The 24,306-nt window shown below is 36.9% G+C and overlaps 1 protein-coding gene across 5 annotated transcripts in view; it reads left to right on the top strand.

Annotated features, from left to right (window-relative positions):
* Positions 1-24,306, top strand: part of LOC131947753 (titin) — a gene marked incomplete at its 5' end in the record, with an annotated part of 410,194 nt that overhangs the window by 7,359 nt on the left and 378,529 nt on the right. For all 5 annotated transcript variants that reach the window (XM_059309048.1, XM_059309047.1, XM_059309046.1 and 2 more), the window contains 15 exon segments: positions 142-255; positions 963-1,152; positions 1,337-1,437; positions 1,768-1,890; positions 2,467-2,589; positions 2,971-3,162; positions 3,590-3,704; positions 4,040-4,281; positions 4,814-4,936; positions 5,517-5,708; positions 6,101-6,288; positions 7,017-7,235; positions 7,479-7,631; positions 8,075-8,208; positions 8,756-8,958. In XM_059309048.1, the coding sequence (XP_059165031.1) occupies positions 142-255; positions 963-1,152; positions 1,337-1,437; positions 1,768-1,890; positions 2,467-2,589; positions 2,971-3,162; positions 3,590-3,704; positions 4,040-4,281; positions 4,814-4,936; positions 5,517-5,708; positions 6,101-6,288; positions 7,017-7,235; positions 7,479-7,631; positions 8,075-8,208; positions 8,756-8,958 (2,412 nt within the window).

The raw sequence follows: 24,306 nt of genomic DNA, 5'->3' as shown, positions 1-24,306 counted from the left end.
AAGAACATTTTTAAAAATTAAAACCATTACTTCCTATGCTTCCATCAACGAACTTTTTTGCTTTTGCCATAATTTTTAAATGTCATCACCAATTTTAAAATGTGTTGAATACTATAACAATTTTTTTTTTTAAATTTTCAGCCTCGATTTGTGACCTTGAATGTTCTGCATAGATACATCGACCCAAAACAGCTCACCTTTGATTTGGGAGGTCAAATGGAATATAATCATGACGTCTGGCTCAGAACACAGCTGGTATGTGGTTCACACACACACATGACCACAATGTTGCATTCATGAAATCATTATGGAATATATATATATATACATACATACATATATATATATATATATATATATATATATATATATATATATATATATATGAGTGTGTGTGTGTGTAATAAAACATGAAGTTACATATTAGCAGGGGCGTAGCGAAGGGGGGGGGGTGCGGACCGCACCGAGTGACACCATTTAGGGGGGGTGACACCAAGGCAAAAAATAGCAAAGTATATAGAGAAAAACTTGAGGGGGGGGGTGCAAAATCGAAAGTTTGAGGGGGGTGCAAATCAAGAAACTTGAGGGGGGGGGGTGCAAATCGAAACTTTGAGGGGGGGGGTGCAAATAGAAGACTTGAGGGTCGCAACGCCTCTGTGGGGGTGACACCATTAAGTGCCGCACCGGGTGACACCCGACCTCGCTACGCCACTGCATATTAGATGATACTAATATTAGATATTGATATTAGATTGTATGTACAATAAAACATGACATTACCTAAGTCTGCTGCATACCACTATACATTATCTAAACTTTGTTCCACACCAAATCTCATTGATATATTCCTATACCATTTGTGTTAATACAGCTCATATTTTAAATTTTACTAACAGATTATTTTTAATAGAATAAATTTGTGCCTTAAATGCAGTGATTTACAATAGTCCTTATGGTTACAGGGTTATGAACAATTCATGAAGGACGCCCAGACCACAGTGGATCACCTGGACAGCCAGGAGTCTGAAATACAACAGTCTTATGGGTCAACTGGCAAGGGGGAGCCTCCTTCAAGTCCGCTGGAGGCCTTAAGAAAACACAGACAGTTCAAAGATGCTATCAAGACAGTTCCAACTGAGGTCATAAGACAGGGTTAGTTCCCCTTCTTGTATATATAAGATAGATGACAAAAGTTAAATATTGTATGATACATATGAAAAAAATCAATAATAGGCATTTAACATAAGGAATATTCCAAGTTTTTATTTTTATCCCCTCAATGTAAAAAGATTAGTCAAATGACTTGATTGTAGTCTGAATATTACATACTACTTAGGTCAAGACCTCCTGGAGTCCTTGCAACAAAATGGATTTAGTGGATACATGGACAGTCAAGGCCTTGTGCCAACACTAGATAATCTAGAAGCTCAAAAACAGGTCAGTAAAAATTATAAATCAAATTAAATATACATTTTTAAACAAATTTTATCATTTTTTTTTTATAAATCCATGATTGTAAGACAAAATAATAATGTAAGCTATTTAAGTTATTATCTCCCTTTGAACGCAATTTTTATTCAAATGATATATTATTTCTTCATATAACATTCTGTAAACATTTTTTGTTATTGAGTAGAATTTTTCTTTTAAATTCTCATAGTTTTCATTACTATGAAAAAAACACGACCTGTAATTAATCATCTAAAAAGAATTGTAAAGATCAATTTGTTACATTGAATTAAATTTGAAATTATTGAACCCAAACAGGTGAAGAGGATATTACAGTATCTGACCAGTAGAGTGGACAAGCTCCAAGACTTTCTAGAAGACAGAGACAAATCTCTCAACTCCAATATTCAATATGAAGAATGGAAACGCAACACAAAAACAGTATGCTAATCTCTAATAAAATTTTTACAATGCTCTACCTTGAAAAGCTAATTTAAAAAAAAAAATATTTTAGCATTAATTAAGCATGCATTATTCTGTGGATAGCAAAATAAGGGCTAAATTCTCTGTTGCATGATAACACAAATTAAAATACCCTCTTACACAAATGAAGCAGATTTTTTCTGTTATTATTTAAATTGGGAGTTGGCCTGGCCTGGTTGTTAAAGCTCATGGTTGCTAAACAGCAATGTTTCTTCCAGACTATTTTCTCCGAGGGGGAATTGGTATTTTGGGGGGGGGGGGGTCAACATTTTCCTGGGGGCGGACACTAGTAAAAGTATATGTTTACTATATAAATTCCATCTCGTTCGGGGGGGGGGGGTAGACTTTGCTTGGGGGTGGGGGGGGAGGGGGCTCTGCCACCCCAGAAGAGATGCTGGAAGAAACTCTGCTAAACAGTAAGGTCTGAAGTTTGAACCCCCAGGCAGATGAGATGATAGCTGGAAACAGCAACTCTCCAAGGAGAGACAACTCCAAAATTAAACAAAAGATTAAAACAATTTCCATTAAAACCAGGTGGTGAACTGGGTGCTAGGCCCAGGGGAAAAACTGCTGGCATCACAGAGTGACATTGGAGACTCCTACCAAGCTGCCGAGGAACTGAGGAAAAGACATGAAGAGATGGAGATCAAGTGTACTGTAAGCACTCTTAATAATACACATTTAATATTTTTACATATTTTATTTTAAATGATTTCATATTTTTGTGCGTATACTTAAAACTTTAAATGATAAGAATCAAAATAGTTTTGTAATTTTGGTTGGTATTTTTAAATAAATTTAATTTTCATTTAATTTATATTGTTTGTTGGTTCAGAAAAAGTCTTTGTTGCAGGTGATAAAAAAGTTGTTTTCTTTATTCTACTAATTTATTCCTAATCCCAAGTCTAACAAAACTAATTCTGATCTGAATCATATTTCTGATTACAACTTTTATAAGGGTTGAAAATAAAATATCATGTCATGCTAGTCAATACAATAGGATACCAAATATATAGTGGTATGTATCCTTATTGATAGGATACGTATGGTCAGTATGCTGAATTACGACACACAGCGGAGGAAATACTGGAGGAAGGGATATCAGCAGAGGACGACCTCAAGGCTGAGAGGGACTACATGGATACAGTGTGCAGAAGTTTTGCCTCAAGGCTGGACAGAAGGAGGACTCTGTTGATAACCTCAGTCAGGTTTCATAGATTTGCTGAAGATGTAAGGGTTTGTTTGTTAGCAGTGTGTGTGTGTGTGTGTTTGTGTGTGTAAGGATCTGTTTGAACAATATGTGTGTAAGGATCTGTTTGTTAACAAAATGCATGTGAGGATCTGTTTGTTAACAAAGTGTGTGTAAGGGTCTGTTTGTGAACAGTGTGTATGCATAAGGATCTGTTTATTTGCATTGTGTGTCTAAGGTTCTCTTTGTTAGCAGTGTGTAAGGATCTGTTTGTTAACAGTATGTGTGTAATATTCTTTTAGCAGTGTGTGTATAAGGATCTGTTTCTTAATAGTGTGCGCACAAGGATCTGTTTGCTAGCAATGTTTCTGTATTTTGAAGAAGTAGATCCCTGATTCAATTGTGTTATAGTTTAGCCAACTAGCGTACAACCTATTGCTGCATCTGTTGTTGTTGTCCGTCCCCCAGTTCTCCAAATGCCTTGACGAGCTGCTGGAACTCCTCTGTAGTGACATCAGGGCGGATACAGTGGAGATGGTGGAGGAGGCCATGAAAGTCCTCCAGGACAAGTGTGACACTTGTGGTTGGTCAAACTTTTTAAAACGACGTTAATTAATTTAATTTTAATCATTTTAAAACTTTGGTTCAATGTCATTATGAGACTATTTTCCACATATATTCTTATAACCTCAACAAAAACTACATAAAAATAAATTTACTAGAATATTTACTAAATAATATTTCAAGATTTCACTTATTATTTTTTAAAATCTAAATATCCCAACTATATCATTAATGTAAAATAAACAGTTACATAGTGTATTGACTGTGGTTTAGTAAAACAAAAAACTTACGTTAATTTTCATAGTGTATTGACTGTCGTTTAGTTAAATAAAAAAACCTATGTCAATTTTACAGATAAAGTAGCAGAGGAAAGTTTGAATGAAGGTCAAAGTCTACTGGATGAAATGTCAAGGCCAATCAAAAATGCCTTTGGTAAAGATATCACCCCAGACTACGCCAGCAAGATCAAGTACATCAACAAAAGGTTGGAGGAGCTTCAGGAGAGAAAGATGAGGTGTGATGAGTTGGCAGACGTCAGGAAGTTAAAGCTGCAGCAGTTTCTGCAGCTGAGGACTTGTGAGAGGGACACTGACCAGGTACTACCAGTGTACACAAACTGTCGCATGGGCATAGTAATGAGGATGTGGTTGATTAAGATATCACAGTACAGATTTTGTATAGAAGAACACAGTACTTATTAGATGGGATTCTGTATAGAAGAACAGTACACATTAGATGGGATTTTGTATAGAAGAACACAGTACACATTACATGGGATTTTGTAAAAAAGAACAGTACACATTACAAGGGATTTTGTATAGAAGAACACAGTACACATTACATGGGTTTCTGTAAGAAGAACACAGTACACATTACATGGAGTTTTGTATAGAAGAACACAGTACACATTAGACAGGATTTTGTATAGTAAACACAGTATACATTACATGGGATTCCGTATAGAAGAACACAGGACACATTACAATCAAAATATGAACTTAGCCAACAGGTTTTACAATCATCTTGCAAATGAAAATGTGCAATAATATGTGTTCAGAAAATGATCATAACCTTATACTTGTAGATAATTATGACTAAAGTAGATTTAACTGATAATTTTTTCATCAGGCCATTGATTGGATTAACGAGCTGTGTGATGTCATGGTGACCACACACACAGATATGGGACAGAGTGCAGAGGAAGCTGAAGCTTTGCATGAAGAGCACAAAAAATTTGAGGCAACAGCTCTGGTAAGTTTAGTTTTATAGTAGGCCAATGTATATATTTAAAATAAACCCGTATTCCTAAACATGATAGTTTAGCTTTATAGTAGGCCTACATATATATTTGAATTATACCTGTATTCCTAAACATGGTAGTTTAGCTCTATAGTATGCCTACGTATATATTTAAAGTATACCTTTATTCCTAAACATGGTAGTATAGTCAGCTCAATGTAAGTCATGACGATAAGTCCTTGCAAGGAGAATATAATCTGTTTCTCATGCAATATTTAGCGTTGAATAGATAATATTTGCACTGTAATGCTGTTCATGTATTATATATATCCTATTTACTTTTTTTGTTAAAAAATGTGTCTAGTTGGTTGAAAAAATTTTCATGAGATATAATGGGAGTTCACTAATTCAAAATGCACATGTTGAAAGTAGAATAAATTATTTTCTGATTTAAATTATTTTTTTTACACAAACAATTTTTTTTGAGGTGTTATCAATAACTAAAAATATTATATTTATTACAATTATATTTTTATAATTTTTTGACTTCTTATCAAGTGTAGAGGAAAAAAGTTATTATTTTTCTTTTCAGGGTACTTATGAGTATGGTAAACAACTGCTGCAGGCTGCGTTGGTCCTGCGCAGATCTCTGAGACAGGAAATTGAACCAAATCATGATCAAGCGAGGAGACTGGAAGAGGCTTGGAAAAGATTTTCTCAGGGAACGTATGAGAGGACCAATCGCCTCACAGTTTCTGTAATGTTCTTAAATGAATCTGACAAAGTTAGTACACTCTCTTCTAATACACCAAGTTTGACCAATTTCCATTTTTTAGTGAAAAATTTTCTAAGTTGTGCGACCAAATGTTATAATTTTTTTTAAATCGGATAATAGGTCTATTAAGATTTAAATCCAAAGAATGAAACATATAGGATAACCTTATTTAAAAAAAATAAAATAAAAAAAATTCCCTAATTTCAAGATCGGGGTGTGATTTTTATAGATACCTTTTCAATAATAATTTTTATTGCTTTTGTTATTACTTTTCTAATTTTTAGTTTATTTACTATCATTCAATTTAATTTGTTTTCACCAAAACCAAGAAAATGTTAATTTTTAGTTTATTTACTATCAGATTCAAGTGAAAAACTAACATCAATCTCTGTCTTCCTCAGCTGATGAAACAAATGGATGATTTTATCACAGCCTGTGCTAGAGCCCTGGCAGGGGAAGACAGTCTTGATGACGCTGTCAGAAATCTGCCCCTTCCTAAATCTCACATTGACAAAGACTACAACAATGCTATGCAAATGGGCCAAACCCTGGTTGATCGGCTGGCTAAACCAATTATTGTAGTGGAAGGGTAAGTTAGATCTATTGTTATAAGCCAGAAATGTGAAAAATGCTTAAAGATTTCAGATCAATGAAAACAAATGAAACTGTTGGCTGTGGAGATTAACTTGGGAATTTTAATTTTACTGACATCAGTGCAGTGGCGTAGCGAGGTCGGGTGTCACCCGGTGCGGCACTTAATGGCGTCACCCCCCAGAGGCGTAGCAACCCTTCCCGGGGACAAACTTTCAACTTTTGAATTGCAACCCCCCCCCCCTCAAACTTTCGATTTGCACCCCCCCCCCCCAAACTTTGGATTTGCACCTCTTAAAAGACTATTTAACACTCAAATTAATGAATTAATCACTTAATTAAGTGGAATTATCATTTTTCTCTATATATTTTGCTATTTTTTGCCTTGGTGTCACCCCCCTAAATGGTGTCACCCGGTGCGGTCCGCACCCCCCTCACTACGCCTCTGGATCAGTGGTGTCTGTAGGTCAGGTGACACTCTATGTCATGACATTTAGGGCCACCTCTTCTTTGACAACAATGTATTAAACTGGAAAAAGACTTTCTTACAAAAGTTTGCTACTTTGATTTTGGTGTCACCCCCCCCCCCCCCCCTTCCAATGTCGTTACCTGGTGTGGTCCACACCCTCCCCTAACACCTTATCAATAAATTACAATAATAATCAATGAAATAGAATGATACACTACAATGTTTATGATTATTACTGTTGTTTTTATTTATAAAAGAGACGAGAAAAAGCTGACCATGGATGAGGAAGGTGCGGCTGAGACTGTCGGCAATCACCTGAAGAAGCTGGATAGAAAAATGGATGAAACTGACCACTACTGGGAAACACTGATCAACGCTCAAGCAGATCCTAAATTTCAACCTAAAACTGTTCACACGCTCGAGAGAGTTCCATCAGAGAAAAAGGAGAAAAGAATGCCAAGAATTCCAAGAAAACGGTATATTTAAATATTTAACTTTGTAAGCGGATAGTCATAAAAAGTTTATAAATGTTTTCACATTGTGCTTACAAAATTTGAAAAATGTTTTTCATATATCAGTTTCTATAATTTAAAAAATAGGCCTAGATTCATTTTAATCTTAATGAAACTAGGCCCACATAAAAACATGAAAATTTGACTGATTTGAACAAAACCTCATTGTCTCCCGTTTAAAACATCTATCAAATACAATATTTTCAGACGGCCCCCTCAGACAGAGGAAAAACGCAGAAAAAGTGATCCTTTTGGCATTGCATCAAGGAAGAAGGCAGCTCCTGACCAGAATGGTGACCAGACTGCCCCAACCCCAGCTAGACGGGGACCTTCTTTGGATGAGAATGCTAATAACATGAAGTAAACATTCCATTTAAATTATTCATTTCTAATTGTGAAGCTTGTGTGTGAATTAATTAATGAGAGAAAATAGTGCTAGAATAGAAGTTAATTAGCTTACAGTACTAAATACTGGCATAGTTGACTAAACCATACATATGTTTTTGAGTTCTGTTACACAAGTACTTTTTAAATGTTTGATATTTTACTCAAAATATTATATCATGTTTAAAACCTTTAGTTACCATAGTCAAGTAGTAGGTGACAATATACTAATTCAAACATCTTGAATCTGGTTTCCCAAACATTATGTCTTTTAGACATTCCATATGTAATGGATACTTGACTCAAGTGGGGTTTATAAGGGATACTGACCACACAATCATCTGCCCTATTGATCTTAAGTTGTGTACTTTCTACAATTAAATGTATGTTGATACCATATTGCTAATAATATCAAACAGATCATACGAAAGTGCACCAATGCCTGCAAGTGACAGAAGAGCACAGAACATCTCATTTGACAACAGCCCAGCCACACTGAGAAGCCCTGAAAACTACAGCAGATCCATGCCAGACAACCAGTATCAGCAGCGTGGTAGGTTTGACTCCATTCAAACTCATGGTTATCTTTGCCAATGTTTTTCTTATCTATTATTAATATTATCTAATTTGTGTACTTGTTAAAATTATTCTTAGAATCTTAGAATGCTAAATATGCTTAACTGTGTCTTATATATATATATATATATATATATATATATATATATATAGGCTATTTATATATATAAATATAAATATAAATATATATATATATATATATATATATATATATATATATATATATATATATATATATATATATATATATATATATATATATATATATATCTTTAGATATAAATATCTAGATATAGATAGATATAACAAGGTTTCTATTAACTCTTGTTGGACAATGCATATATTATTGGTTCTTTACTTATATTTTTAAAATCTTGTAGACTTACTATTATTAAAACCTTTTATAACCAATTGACTGGCAATAAAGTAATTTTAATTCATGAATCTACTTTGTAATAATTATCCTGTAATAGAGTTGGTGTAAAATATTTCAAGAATTTGAAATTTGTTTTTTCTTGTGTCAGGGCATGAGCTCTCACCAACATCACCAGCAGACAAGTTCCAGTCAGAAACAGCGCCACTTGTCAGCTCCGCCACGACTGAACTGGCTGATCCACTCTACAGCAATCAGCCACTCCAGCCCCGAAGACACACCAGCATCCTAGACCTAGACTGGCAGGCTCCCATGTACAACCCCAGAGCCTCCCTGCGAGACCAGTTAGAGCAGGTAAACACCAAGCCCCTACCCTTTTCTCTATAGTTTTCTGAAGACACACCAGTATCTTAGACCTAGACTGGCAGGCTCCCATGTACAGCAGGTAAACACCAAGTCCCTACCCTTCTCTCTACTGTTTTCTGAAGACACACCAGTATCTTAGATCTAGACTGGCAGGCTCCCATGTACAGCAGGTAAACACCCTACCCTTCTCCCTATTGTTTTCTGAAGACACACCAGTATCTTAGACCTAGACTTGCAGGCTCCCATGTACAGCAGCTAAACACCAGAGGCGTAGAGGGGGGGGGGGACATATGTCCCCAGGCGCTGACCTTAGGGGGCGCCAAAATGGGTTGGAGAAACAAATCAAAAGTTCGAGGGGGGGGGGGTGCAAATCGAAAGTTTGAGGGGTGGTGCAAATCGAAAGTTCGAGGGGGGGGGGCAAATTAAAGTTTGTCCCCAGGCGCCGGGAAGGGTCCCTACGCCTCTGGTAAACACCAAGTCCCTACCCTTCTCCCTATTTTTTTCTGAAGACACACCAGTATCTTAGACCTAGACTGGCAGGCTCCCATGTACAGCAGGTAAACACCCTACCCTTCTCTCTATTGTTTTCTCAAGAGCTGCACTTCTTTCTTTCTAATTAAATACAAAGCACACAAATATGTTAACGTTACACAACCTTCAGGCTAAGCCATTAAAAAGAAAAACAACTTAAGTTGGTGGTGTAATTGCTTCTCAACACAAAAAATTATGTAATTTAATTTTGAGCCAAGTTTTTGACAAAATATCTTTACAAAATGAATTAGCTTTTTACTTTCTCGTATATACGTAGTATAGAGAAAGTATTGTAATCGTGCAAAAAAAAAAATCGAGATTTTTACAAATCTCGACGTTTTACACCTCACTGATACGGAAAAACATAATTTTGCAATCTTGTCCGTATGTCTGTGTGTGTGTGTGTCTGTCTGTCTGTCCGTGTGTAAACACGATAACTTGAGTACCGTTACAGCTAGGTGGATGAAATTTCATATATAAGTATTTTATCAAAATCGTAGATCCGTATCAACTTTTGAGCGATTTCCGATAACCGGAAGTGGTACTTTTCCTACTTTGAATTTTTCAAAAGCCTATAACTTGAGTACTATTTCAGATAGATAAATGAAATTTCACATGTAAGTAAAAGATCTAATTCTCTACCTTCTGTTAAATTTTGAGTAATTTCCGTTGACTGGAAGTAGTAATTTACGCTACTTCCGATTTCTCAAAAAACTAATGTAAATTTTTAAAGTACTAATAATATTGCGCACTATTATACGCGTTTTTATTCGGCGTTTGCTTGGTGCGCAATGTTTTTTTTATGAGATTCTATTCTATTTTTAAAAGTTTAAGTATTTAAAATGGATTAAAAATCATAACTATATCCCCAGTTACCATCCCCTGTTGTTTTATATAAGAATATTCGAGAAAGTTTAGGGGAGATCACTACCGGTTTATTTTTACCCATTATATTCCTAGACAAACAACAGTATTTAGTTATGAGCATATTTAAGATGCCTTTTCCCCTCTTTACTATATGCCAAAAAAATAAATAATTAGCAATGTTTTGTTTTGGTTCTTTCCCCTTAACTGCACAACATCCAACTTTACCCTCAAGATCTAGTAGTATTGCCATTGAAAGGGACATAACATTTTAAAACTGCTTTTCTTTCTCAGAAAATCTAAGCGATATTGGTTCGGTTAAGTTTAAAGTACTTTTTAAAAAAATATATAAATTTTTCATATTTTCATTAGATTTAAACAATTTTAACCCCATTGTATGAAAATTTGATATACAATTTTATTTTACAAATCAAACTAAGCATCGAAATTACTGTATTTTTAAAGACAACATCTATTTTATAAAAGTTCTTTACCAAACAGACAATGACAATATACATATGATTAAGTTTTAAAATAAAATAAGAAGTTTTATGAAACTCTTTGTAAAAATTGCTCATTGTAGCAGCTATTTTTAGACATTCCTTCCAGCCTGTTAAAATAATCCCAAAATAAAACAACTATCTGTTTAGAGCAGCCAGCACCTGGTACTAAGAAAAGCTCCATCCTGCTATTTTAAGAGAACATGCCAGTTAATATCAAGTGTTGATTAGAGGAGTTTACATTTCTCCCTACCTTTCGCAGCTGTGCTTGTGCCAGATCAGTCGCTCACTTATGGGGTTAAAAATAAATTACACATTTAAAGTTATTTATGTGCTGCTGGTTTAGCAGAAACTCCTGTGTTATCCTACAGGATTATATCATACAAAATTTTAATTGGAGTTATTGGCCTATGAAGCCTCCTTAAAGTAGGCCTACATTACTTAGGCCTGTAGTATTTAGTTGTAAAATATACTACATTAACCTAATTAGTGGACTAAATAAGTGAGGTTAATTATGTCACATTATACAATTAAGATACAATTTATTTTTAAAACTCTTCAGATTGCTTAGGTCTCTAGGATTAACATACTTTCCTGTTATCATAAGTATATCTAACTTTCAGGGGGGGGGGGGGGGAGATTTACATAATAACCATGCGAGGGTGGGTGCGGGCTAAGCCACCACGAATATATATAAAAAGCTACACTATAGACCGTACACCAAATACAAATGATAAAGATACGGACCCAGAATTGTCTGCCTCTACTATCATCTATTTCAATTTTAGATACCTTTATTTTAACAGCCAGAATGTTCAGGCGATGCTGGTTATTACCCTTGCTTACATCTATTTTTAACTTTGTTATCAAACATCGAGATTATCTGCTTTCAAGAGTATTTTGACTTATCAGTTAGGGTAAAGTTGGCAGAGTATCTTAAATACGAATCTGTAGGCTTATTTGGCTTATGTTTTATTTAACAAATATATTTATTCCTGATAACAATTTCCCTCCCGACCATTGATTAAGTTCTTATCTAGTCCGACTAAACGTTATTATATTGCTATTAAAAAAAAAATAATAAGCACCATTCTACCTCCCCCTCCATAACCTTCTTCAGGCATCACTTTGGATGGTGGGGTGGGGGGGGGGGGGGAAAGAGGGGGTGGTGTTGGAAATAATTTATAGAGAAAATACATATTGTAATCAGTTTCCGCCCCCCCCCCCCCTCCCCCCGAAATATAAGTAAAGTTGCGAAAAATGTCTGTAAGAAACACTCTACCCCCCCCCCCCCACCGGAAATGCTCCAAAGGGCGGTGATGACGTAAAATGATCCTTAATATGCCCAGTATATTATTCCTCTCTCAAACATCTTATCAAAAGATCCTTATTGACCTCGTGACCTACTGTTTGACTCCTCACTGTGCCAACCAATCAAAAGATCTTCATAGATATCAAATGCCCCAACGCTTGACCTCGGCCATCCCAAGGATCCACTCATATCCTGTTGGCAGAGTCTGCAAACACAGGGTATGTTAGCTACCATTTACCTGAGATACAGGATCAATATGGTACGATAGCTACCATTTACCTGAGATAGAGGATCAATATGATACAACGTCTTGTATCCGAACTATGTATCTCTAGCATTTTCCCCGGCACGTCTAATTACCGAAACATCTCTCAGAACACTTGTGAGTCAGGCGCCCTGGTCGATGTGTTATTGGCAGCAACATATCCAACGAAATAGTTGCAAGTTTTATTTTTTTTCTCCGAGGCGGCGTTAGGGGGTGGAAGATGGGGCGGCCACCCCAGCTTAGCTATTGAAGGAAAATCGAGCTTTAACCCTAGTGTAGTCCTTATGAGTTTGTCAACTTAAATCATATGTTCAGCGTTAAATATCTTTATTGTCTAATTCTTCTGTTGATATAGCTTACAAAAACTGACTTTTTAAATATACCATGTCTCGCATGGATTTACTAAAAGGTGTATTGAGCTGATAAATATGCTGGGACAGAAAAAAATGGCGTTCAGACAACACCTCTTGTCAAATTTGTTTATTCATATCTAAATCCATCTAATTCGAGGGCTATTTCTAGTGGAGGCTTTTTGTTGGAAACCCTATTGACTGAAGCAATTTATTGTTAGCTTATTAGCTATTTAGTCAGAAGCTATTTCGTCGGGAGCCCTAATTTCGAGAGCCGTGTGAACCAGAATGTTTTGTTTCTTATGCCTTACGAATGCGAACACCTTTAAATTTTGTTAAGATTGGGTGGGGGGGGGGGGTGGTAGGTTTAAAAAAAAACTGACGTATTTGACCGTCAACAACGCCTTCTCATTAAAATGAGGTAACTATTGCATTTTACACAATTCTGTTCAACATCAAATGTATTTTCATTAGCAAATAAATAACAGTCACATTGTCTTTAAAAAAACGTTTTAAAATAATTAAAAGAAGTTCCAATTTAAAAAAAATAGAACCTGCTCTTGCCTCTATTCCAAGCCAACAGACACGTCACATCAAACGTAGTTTGGAAACAAAAGGCGCATAAAAACGGATATGACGTAGGTCTCACCGACTCCTTTCTGCTACATCAGAGAATAAACCTCCCCCCTCCCTTGGCATTTTCAGGCAAATCAAATTTTTTACCTGTTTGGCAGGTATTTAGCAGGGTTGAGTTCCCGGCTGGCTTGCGAGTCGTTTCTTTTGACATTAACACAGTAACCGATATTGTTACCGCTGATGCTGTGGTGCCCATCCTGTGTCTGACTGTGCTAGAAGGCCGGGGTACAACAGATACCAGAGGTTCTCAATTAGGGTGTACAGCTCCATCTGTTGTTGTTTGTAGGTTTGTAGGTTCGTCTATGATTAACGTCACGCACCAAATGTTGGGGAGTGAGGATTATAATTTTATTGATAACGAACTGCTGGGGTGCTGGTGGCTTAGAAATATAAATATATAACGATTTTAGTTGGAAAAAAAACCTTTTATAAAGTATTATAAATTTCATCAGAAATATTGTTATGAGGTAGTGGGATTGAGGGGGGGGGGTTGGAGACGCCGCTTTATATGTTCTTCTTCTTCGTTCTTAATTTAGTATATGATGGAGGATTTAAACAAGCCCAACTTCGTGTATGAACTGGAATGTGGTCTCCAGATCAGCGGGTGCCCCGTATAGCTTTATATGTTGTCTGGGGTTTTTTTTTTTTTGTAACGGGAGGAGGTGGAAATTGGATTACAATTTATTACAACAAAAGTAACTATACCTATTGGTGAATCTGAACGTACTAAGGTGGAAAAGGGGGTGGGGGACGTCTCTGGATTTCACACTTATCTAGGGGGAAAAAAAAGGATCTTACGGGGATGGACTACCCCCTATTGTTACGCCACTCATTACGTGTTCATGCACGCTGTCGAGTTCCTACCCTCAGACTTGATTTTCATACAGCAATGTTACTTTGGTAACAGTGTAAAACGTTTTCAAAAAACTTCAGTCGATTTCTTTGTTTTTGGGTTGTCTAGACTTATCATCCTTAGTAAAGGATAATTGTCGCTTTGCAAAATGTTTCTTCACAACAGTGGTTTACTAATGTAAACAGCGTTGATTGGTTTTACATAGAAGACACTGAATGTAATAATTTTTTCTTACATCCAATGGTAAAAAAAATGTCGCTGTATACGAAACACTGGATGGTTGTAATTTATAAAAAAGAATTTTGAAGACCTAGTTAAGCAGCTAGCTTTCAATTTAACTAAATCATTCATTAAAAATAAACAATTTTTATTGTTCTACTTAAAACTAAATTTTAATTGAAATTGTATAAGAACATCTTAGACTAAAAAAATAATAATGAAATGGACTTCCGATAACGTAAAGAGAAAAGCTTGTTTTTTTTTTTTACTAACTCGGAACACGCTGACCTTCGTTGTTTAAAAAACAAATGCCCCCGAATGCATGCGTTAACGTTTAAAAATAGCCGTGAGTCATCTTGAAATGAGCAGTAGGCGAGAACTGCTGTACCCGGCTAAAAATAGACTACATTAGTAAAGAGAAAGTTACAGAAGAAGGTGGAAATAAAATGAGTAAAAAAAATGGCAGTCTGTGAACCTCGGCAGAAGTATTGAAGCTGGCTTGCTCTCGCAGCATTACTAATCTTATTTTAAACCCTTAGTCTAATCCAAACACTTACCCGTAGGCAGATTAAACTTGACGGAATCTTAGGCTGAAAAATGTTCAATTACTTGTGACTGCTATTCACAAGACAAATTTTGTTTCAGCAATAAGAAAACATTTAGGGTCCCTAAAATTCGGGGCAGTGTTTCTTCCAGACTTTTTTCTCCGGGGGTGGGTGCACTTGAAATTTTCGGGGGCGGTAAACATTGGGGGGGGGGGGGGGCGGACACTAGTAAAAGTGTATGTTTACTATATAAAATCCATCTCGTTCGGGGGGGGGGGGGCGGTAGACTTTCTTCGGGGGGGGGGGGGGGGGAAGGGAAAGGGGCTCTGGAAGAAACTCTGATTCGGGGACAATGGACTGCAAAAATATTCAATTCCTGTTATACAACAGAGACTACTTTTGTTTAGGCAATAAAAAAAGACAATGGGATTCCTAAATTCGGGGACAATGTGTTGCCGGGCCAACCAGCTTCTCCTTAATTAGCTTCCGACTTAATTTGAACATGAATAACAGCCGAATAAAACTCAGGGTACAATATCATCTTGACTGGTCGGTGATTTAAAAAAAAAAAATAGAACTGAATATTTAGTTTAACTTGAAGTTTCTGATGCTGTTTGGGTGGGGTGGCTTAAGCAAACTGACGTAGTATAGATTTAGTATTTCTTAAAAATAAATTGACGAAAATGATCGTTTTAATTAGAGCTCTGGTTCAGGAGGGGGGGGGGGGGAGAGCGACGACACACACCTGGAACTGTGTGACGCCGTTTAAATATGGGGAGTGGCTTTTTCTGATGACGTGTGATAATAGGCTAAAACAAAGTTCGGCATTTATGTAACCCCTCCCCCCCCCAACCCCTGTTGAGGTGCAAGTATCTTCATGTCTCTAGTGTGATTGTAAGCTACTTATCAAATATAGAGGTCTGTAATATTCATATGTTTCTAGCAATAACAAGCCCAGTCTAAAATGTTATTATTCAGTCAAATATTTAATTTCTTTGATTAAAATGTTAATAAAAATACTGAGTGAAAACTGCGTGCCCGCACCAAACACTGCTCACCAAATATATGTAGCCTAGATTTCAATATTATCAGCCCTGTCGGTGCCAGCTTGGACTGAAACTCTACGGTAATGCGTCTGAAGAAGCACAGAAACCTTAAACTTTACCACTGTGGGTGTCAGTCAAATCAGCTATCGCTTCAGTCTGCTAAAGTTTGAGTGCGCTAATACACCGAAAAAAACATTTAAAAACCCAAACTTTTGCGCTCTTATTGCGTCTTAATTTTATGTCTTACTGTCAACAGCCTCACCATGATAGTTGTTTCATAGGGTGTCACATTCTAGGGAAAATTGTAAAGAATTTGTAATATTTTCAGTTCGTAATTGTAAATATTGAACGGATTTTGCAAAATAAATTTCTATCCAAATCTATTCTCAGATTGTAATAATAAATTACACATTTCTGCATCATTTTCACTAACCAACATAATCAGGAATTCTAAAAACTTGGTAGTTTTGAATTTTAAAAATACGTTTGCTTCAGTGTTTTGTGGTTATCTAATCTAACACGCCAACTAATTTGACTGCACGTGTGATTTATTATAGCGCACTAGTAGTGCCGGAGCTCATTAATTAGATTCCTGCTTAAGAGTTTAGGTTTTAAAATGTATACACCAGTATCTGCTTAGAGGTTGTGGTTTATGTTTTTGAATGTATACGCCAGTAACTGCTGGTAGTGCAGATTTGTAGAACGTGCTTTTGTAGCTAGTTGGTGAGCTTGTATAAAGTCCAGAGTTAAAGTACACCCACGAGCCTGTATATTGTCAGTTTGTATGACTTTCAATGTTTCTTCCAGACTTTTTTCTTCGGGGTTGCACTTGAAATTTTCGGGGGGGGGGGGGGGGGGGGGCGGACAAGAATACTCGGGGGGGGGGGGAGCGGGCGGACACTGTCAAAAGTATATATTTTCTATATAAATTTCATTTCGTTCGGGGGGGGGGGGGGGCGGTAGACTTTCTGGGGGGGGGGGGGGGCGAAAAGATGCCTGGAAGAAAGTCTGATGACTTCCAGGGTCTCTAGTATATTAGTGACTCCGCATGACGTCCATTGTTATGATGTCCATGGCCTGCATGGCGTCCATTGTAAGACGTCCGGAGTTACGATACGTCTGTGAACCTGCATAATGTCAGGTATTTTTTATCAGACCGTCAGTCCTCCCACCCCCTACAGTATATTTCGTTAGTCTGGTATTTGAAGACACAAGGACAAACAACTCCTTATACATTCGAAGTAGAAAATTTGAAGCTCGAAATTGTTTTATTATTGCCAATCACGTCCAAAAATGACATTTATTAAATGTGATTTATTTATTTGGTTTTAAAAGTGACTATACAAAATAACTCGTATAAAAATGAGTCTGTCTTCTCAATAATTAGCGAGGGCATATGATTATTTATTGTTTGTTAAATATCCCAATATCCTAAGGCTGGACATATTTTTCAGTTTTACAAAAATCCCACCAACTTCGCCCGATTTTACGTGAATAAAGTACCTGCTGAGAATGTAAGCACCGTGAGTAACAATTGGTCAAAGAGCAAAGTGTGAGCAGATCCTGGTGCACGTGTGGTCAAGCACCCTCACAAACAAGCTGAGATGCCGGTGGTCTCGGCTGGGCAATAAGTGAGAGCACGTGCAGGAATTAACCTTCTCGCACCGGCTACCAATTAATGCACGCGCCAATTGTGTACTGCACGCACCGATTGTGTACTGCACTCGCCGATTGTGTACTGTACTCGCCGATTGTGTACTGCATGGTGCCGTGTTCTGCCCAACAGGTCTACATGGTTTTATTTCTATGTGCCCTTTACTCAGCTACGTGCAGGAATTAACCTTCTCGCACCGGCTAACAATTAATGCACGCGCCAATCGTGTACTGCACGCTCCGATTGTGTACTGCACTCGCCGGTTGTGTACTAAATGGTGCCGATTGTGTACTGCATGGTGCCGTGTTTCGCCCAACAGGTCTGCATGGTTTTATTTCTATGTGCCCTTTACTGAGCTACGTGCAGGTGCCCTTGCACCAAGTCACTGCTGAACTAGAAATTTATTTTATTTTTAATATGTATACCAGTTTTTTTTTATTAGAACGCACGTGTCATTTCTAAGGTCAGAATAATGGTTAGGGTAAAGTTTAAGTTTCGGTTCGACGGCAGAGTTAGTGTTTGGTCAAGGATTAGGGTAAGGTAGCTGTAGTAACAGATCTATTTTTGATTACAGTTTCCTTCAAATTTTTTCTTCGGGGGGGGGGGGGGGGGTCGGTCACTGGTAAAAGTATATATTTTCTATATCAATTATATTTCATTCTGGAAGTGGGGGGGGGGGGGGGGGGAGGTAGACGTTCTTCGGCGAAGCCTGGATGAAACTCTGTTTTATGATGCGCCCTTATAACTGCTTTAACTGCTTTTAAAAAAAAAATATCCTAAAATTAAACTTCATAAACAAAGTAGACCATTTTAGAAGGCGATAAACAATTCTTGTATTCCAGCTCAGGTGTATTTATTATTATTTTTAAAAAAATGTAACATTGATGAAGTTGAAGTAAATAAAAGAATCGAAACGACGTCTGCGTGTGAGGGCTACCAGAGCAGGTTTTATCAACTAGGTGTGGTCAGCCATTGTGTAGGAGACGTCGAGACTTACCTGCGTACATATGACTTCATCACCTTACCTTAACGCAAAAAAAAAAAAAAAAAAAAAAAAAAAAAAAAAAAAAAAAACACATCAGCGCAACGGATCACCTTTCAACTCCCCACCTTCATCTGTTGGAAAGCTTGCCAGCTAGGCACACCCCAACATTACCTGCACGAGCATGCGGTAAAAAACACACACAAGACAACAGAGCTTAGGCATGTACTATGTGCTCATACAGGTATGCGTGAGCAGCTTAGGCTTATGTAGGTTATGTTTCTGGATGAGGCTGAGAAGGTTATATCAAGCTGACACAACGGACGATGCTTAGAGCTTGGTTGTGTTTGAAATTTAAATTAATGTTACTGTAATAGTAACGTAGACAGTCGTTATGCATTTGTATTTTTTAAAAGTATGAACACGAATGCTCGATCAAATGATATGATGAGATTCGAATATAGATTTATAAGATCTATTCCTTTCCTCCCCCCCCCCCCCCCAACCCGAACGAAATAGAATTTATATAGAAAATTTATACTTTTATCAGTGTCCGCCCACTCCCCTCCCCAGGAAAATATACTCCCCCCCCCCCTCCCCCCCCCGTGAAAATGTAAAAAAAAAGTCTGAAAGAAACACTGTATGTATGTTGCTCGAGTGCTAGAAACTGTTTTAAACCCTTGCTCCCTTGGGGTTTGGTTTTACTAGAGCAAATTAAAGGCTCCTAGAGATTATACTGACCAAACCTCCTTTCGTATAACCCGACCATAAACTCTCAATTAGAGCTAATTGAAAAAAAAAATCACTTAGTTTTCTTAAAGCTCTTAAATAAGTCAAAATCCTGTTATTTAGTTTTATTTTATACTCTCTATAAAAGCAAGCGAAATTCGTACATTTTTAAAAGGTGTATTGAAATCTAATTATAAAAATTAACCCAGTTGTTGTATCCAATTATTGTATCTATCACTTGATCTATCACTTGATCTATCCTTGATTAAACCGATTGAACCATCGATTTTTTCTTTAATCAGAACGGCACGAGAGTGTATAGGCATCCAATCAACACATTCAAGTCTTTATATCATTGTTTATTTTACGTTCCCTCCGTCGCCCGATCTTTTGACCTTTATAATAAGCTTTTTGATGATGACATGGGTTAACCCCCTCTCTCTCTCCCTCCCCACCCCCACCCCCCGGTACACACGTACCAAAGCCTGCGCGTGAACTGTGTAGAGATGAGCAGATTGTGCCAATATGCTGCGCGTACTTCAGCCAAAAGATGAGTTGTCTTGAGAGAGTCTTCTCTGAAGGATTTAAAAACTACTACTGTGTAAAAAAAACAGTTTTGCTTTACGTAATAGCTGCACTGACTATAAATAAACGTGTTGCCGTACTTTATTTCATAGATACCTTGTTTTTAAAAGTTAGTGCTACTAACGTGGACCTTACCCATGTATGCCCTACATTACCCCCTTGTTGATAACACCTTGGACATTACCCCCCCCCCCCCCCCCCCCTTGTAATTACCACCTGGACATTGCCCCGCGTTCAACGGATTTAATACATCCATTTAGGCCCTACATTACCCCCTTGTCAATTACCCCCCGGAGACTTCCCCACTGGATCAATACCCCAGTACATTATCCCGTGCTTACTCGCGCCCAAAAAAAGCTGGGTATTACCAAACGCCAAAAAGTATTATATTACCCCCCCCCCCCCCCTCCCCACCCAGTATATTGCGAATTTATGCAAAACGAATCACCTAACTGTAAGGCAATGTTAGATTTAAGACTAGGACATTTTCTGTAGGACAAGATTATTCAAGTTGACGTAATTGACTTAGTAGTTGGTTGGGGGGGGGGGGGGGGGGTAACATCTCAAAGGCCAGACCCACAAAACATTATTCAACAGCTGTTTTGTTGATTTTATCAGTAGTCGCACAGTTGCTGCATTGTCGTGAAGGTAATTATCTGAACAGTACGGGTATTTTGGGGCTAATCAGCTAACGGGTACATTGTGAGGAGTTGATAGTTTTCCCCTGGCGCCGGTCATTACGCCTCTGCTCCACCCCCATCCCAGCCCCAGACGTAGACGTAGACATCAACAATAAATATACAGCTCCATAAAACCTAAATTTCTATATGCAAACGCAATAACATAACAACATAGTTAGGTTCAACATAAGTCCTGAGTTTGTTTTTATTTTTATTTTTTGCTTATAAACACTAGCTTTGACATTTGAACTAATAATATACATTTTCTATAGAGGATAGTCTAGTGTCCGTTTAATCCCATATATATATATATATATATATATATATATATATATATATATATATATATATATATATATATATATATATATATATATATATATATATATATATATATTCAAAATATAATGTGTGGTAGACGTCCACCTGGAGCCAACTCCTCTACCACGCATTCACTAAAGTTGACTTCTTTCAGAATCAACAAATTCCGTGTAAACCTCATATATCTATTATTAATCTATTACCCCTCGCAACCTATAATGATAAAATCAAAACATAATTTTAGCTTTAAAAAATAAAAATTTTGAGCTCCCAAAAAATTATCAAGAATGCTTGTGTGATGCCCACATCGGCTGTGATAAACAAAATGTCAGATTGGCTTAAAGCGTGAAAGATCGTGTGCGATATTTTAAATGTCGGCTGCCGACACGCGCTTACGCATGCGCTGTGAGATCTAGGTGTGTTCACTCGCGCGCTGGTTTCCCCAAAGGGGCCGGACAGATATCTTCAGTGCACTCAGTAAAAATTTTTTAGTAGTCCGGTCAAAAGATGTTCTCTGGGTGTTGTGATTTGGCCAATAGGAAATGGTGAAGCTAGTAATTTTAGCACACAGAGCTTCTGATATGCGTCATATTATTTGTTAAAACGTATAGCCTACAAGTAGAAAGGGTCCAGAATGGTCCCACCCTCCGCATAAATGGACTAAGGGATCTTGCACATATTTAACAAAGATGATAATCATTTTTTTGTATTGAGTTATACCGAGTCATATCGGTTAGGATGCGGTATAAAGCAATGTTCTATAACGTTGCTTTTTATTCCTATTTACAATGGTGGATAAATGAATTGATAAATAAATTAACAAAAGGATTTTTCAACATAATGTAAGGCTATTTTTGTAACATTGTAATGAAAGATGTAGGGCCTACCATTTTTCTCCAAAATGACTTGATTCCAAGAAGGTATTCTACAGACTTTAAAAACATGTGTGTAGTAGAGAATGTGTGTAGGGGGAGTGTTCTAGAAGTATTGTGTAGTATTAGAGGATGATGTAAGGAAATATGCTCTAGGGGTGGGTCACAATGTCATATTTTGTGTTACGTCAAAACGTTCACGATCCATAATTACCAACCAGTGGGTACAGCATTTAGGCACCAAAGATGTGGTGAGGGGGATGGGTGTCCAGCATATATAAACCACCTCTACACAAAGTTGAAAGTTGTCCAGCGTATGGACACCACCCTTAGATACATCAAAGAAGAAGGTGTCCAGCATATATAAACCACCTCTAGACTACACAATCTATAAGTAAAGTTGTGCTTACAAAGTTAAGCCCCTTGATTTCACCTTACAGTTTATTTATTTACAACACGAAGATATGGTAAACGGATACTTAATCTCTAAACAGATTGTAATCGCTGTTTTTGAGGCTAACCCTTGATATCTATCCTAACAAAATATTCACAAGTCTTCAATATGCCTATAAATCCAATAGTGACAGAGCCTACTTCAGTTTAGATATCTCTTTTATACAGTTCAATTAGAGGTGTCATATGGACTACTTAATTTAATTATAAGATTTTTTTAATGCCGAAAACTTCACTTTGACCAAGATAGTGTCGTCAAGTCACGTGATTAAATTTAGAAGTTGTTTTTGCTGTATGTTACCACAGCATTAAATCACGCGCTATCTCCGCGAGATTACACGATCTGTTCCTGACACGTATCTGCCACGTCTGCTGGGAGTTACTCACCAAAAATATGCTCACCTTCAGTTCGCAATCCTTTACTTTAGCTTTGTTGACGTTACTCATCCTAAGTCTGGATTCCATACAATCAGACGAAAATAAAGGCATGAACTGTCTGGACCCTCTTACACTTATCGATGATTAATCAGGTGATTGGTGAAGATTAACTGTTAGGACCGTCGATTTTGAGATCGCAAAAAGAACACTTTGACTCCATCACAAACTAAATTATATTTTTTTTAAACAGTAAAAAATTATATTTATTTACAATTATTTCGCCTTGATTGTTTAAAAATCTGGCATCAATTTGAACAGCAAAAAATACATAGATTTTGTTTATTTTGTTAAAATGTCATTGTTATGAAAACTTGCCAAGGAATGTTTGGCACTTTGAAAAAAAGAACTTTCCAATACGATTCCCAATCGGACCTGACGCTTTAATGTGAACGTGGTAGACAAAGGTCCTGCTAATTCAGTGCCCCCCCCCCCCACCTCATGTAACCTACGCATCAGATCTGGACGAACTCAGGGGCATCGTACGGAAACTGAACTCAAGAATTCGGGGTTAGCAATCTCGCATTCTGTTGTTCGAAAACAAATCATGGCTGACGGGTCACGTTACAGGATTTTGAAAAAAAAACCCACTTAATTTATACCCATTCGTCGTATCCTAATTATTTTAAGCGGACATACACGAGTTAAAACCTGCACCGCTTCATAAATTCCACAAAGCACAGGAAAATGTGCAAGCAAAAGCACAATTAATATTATAGTGATTTTGGCTTTTTAATTTTTATATATTTTAAACTGTATTTGTAGTGCTTTGTTATTCTAAATCATTGAATGGTAATGGCCAGGCGAGATGATTAGACCAATTTAGCGGAAGAACCCCCCCCCCTCTCCCCCCCCCCCACACACACTTAACACCGACAGTAGGACTATTTCCTGCTTGTACCTAGCATACCATCGTACACTAAAGTGCAGATATTTCAGTTGCCTCCTCCTCACCACTCCCACTCTACTAAACCCTCCCTCGCCGTCTGCCCAACTTACTCACTCTAAAGAGCATCATTCACTTCTTCCAGGCGTCTGCCTCAGGTATTCACTCACACCTGTTGTTTTTCTCTTTTTTTTTCCCTCCCTGTATATATATTTGGGTCACCTACCTACTCCCCCTCCCACGCCACAAAACCCACTAGCTGTGTAACTTTTACGTAACTGTCGACTATTAAATGTGCTCATGCTTAAACACATTCAAATTTTAAACGGGTTAACTAAACAATTTACCGTGCAAGTTTACTTTTAAAGTTGCATTTTCGAAGTTTTATCGATTGGTCAGCTCTCTAAATTGTTTTTCTAATAAATAAATAAATAAATATATATATATATATATATATATATATATATATATATATATATATATATATATATATATATATATATATATATATATATATATATATATATATATATATATATATATATATTTTTTTTTTTTTTTTTTTTTTTTTAAATTATATAAGAAAATACACTGATTAATAAGTTACTTTTCATCATA

The sequence above is a fragment of the Physella acuta genome, unplaced genomic scaffold (assembly GCF_028476545.2).
Source record: "Physella acuta isolate Inbredline_101_S28 unplaced genomic scaffold, ASM2847654v3 ptg000606l, whole genome shotgun sequence".
Lineage (NCBI taxonomy): Eukaryota > Metazoa > Mollusca > Gastropoda > Physidae > Physella > Physella acuta.
Note: the sequence above shows the minus strand (reverse complement) of the source record. Positions and strands in the feature narration are given on the sequence as shown.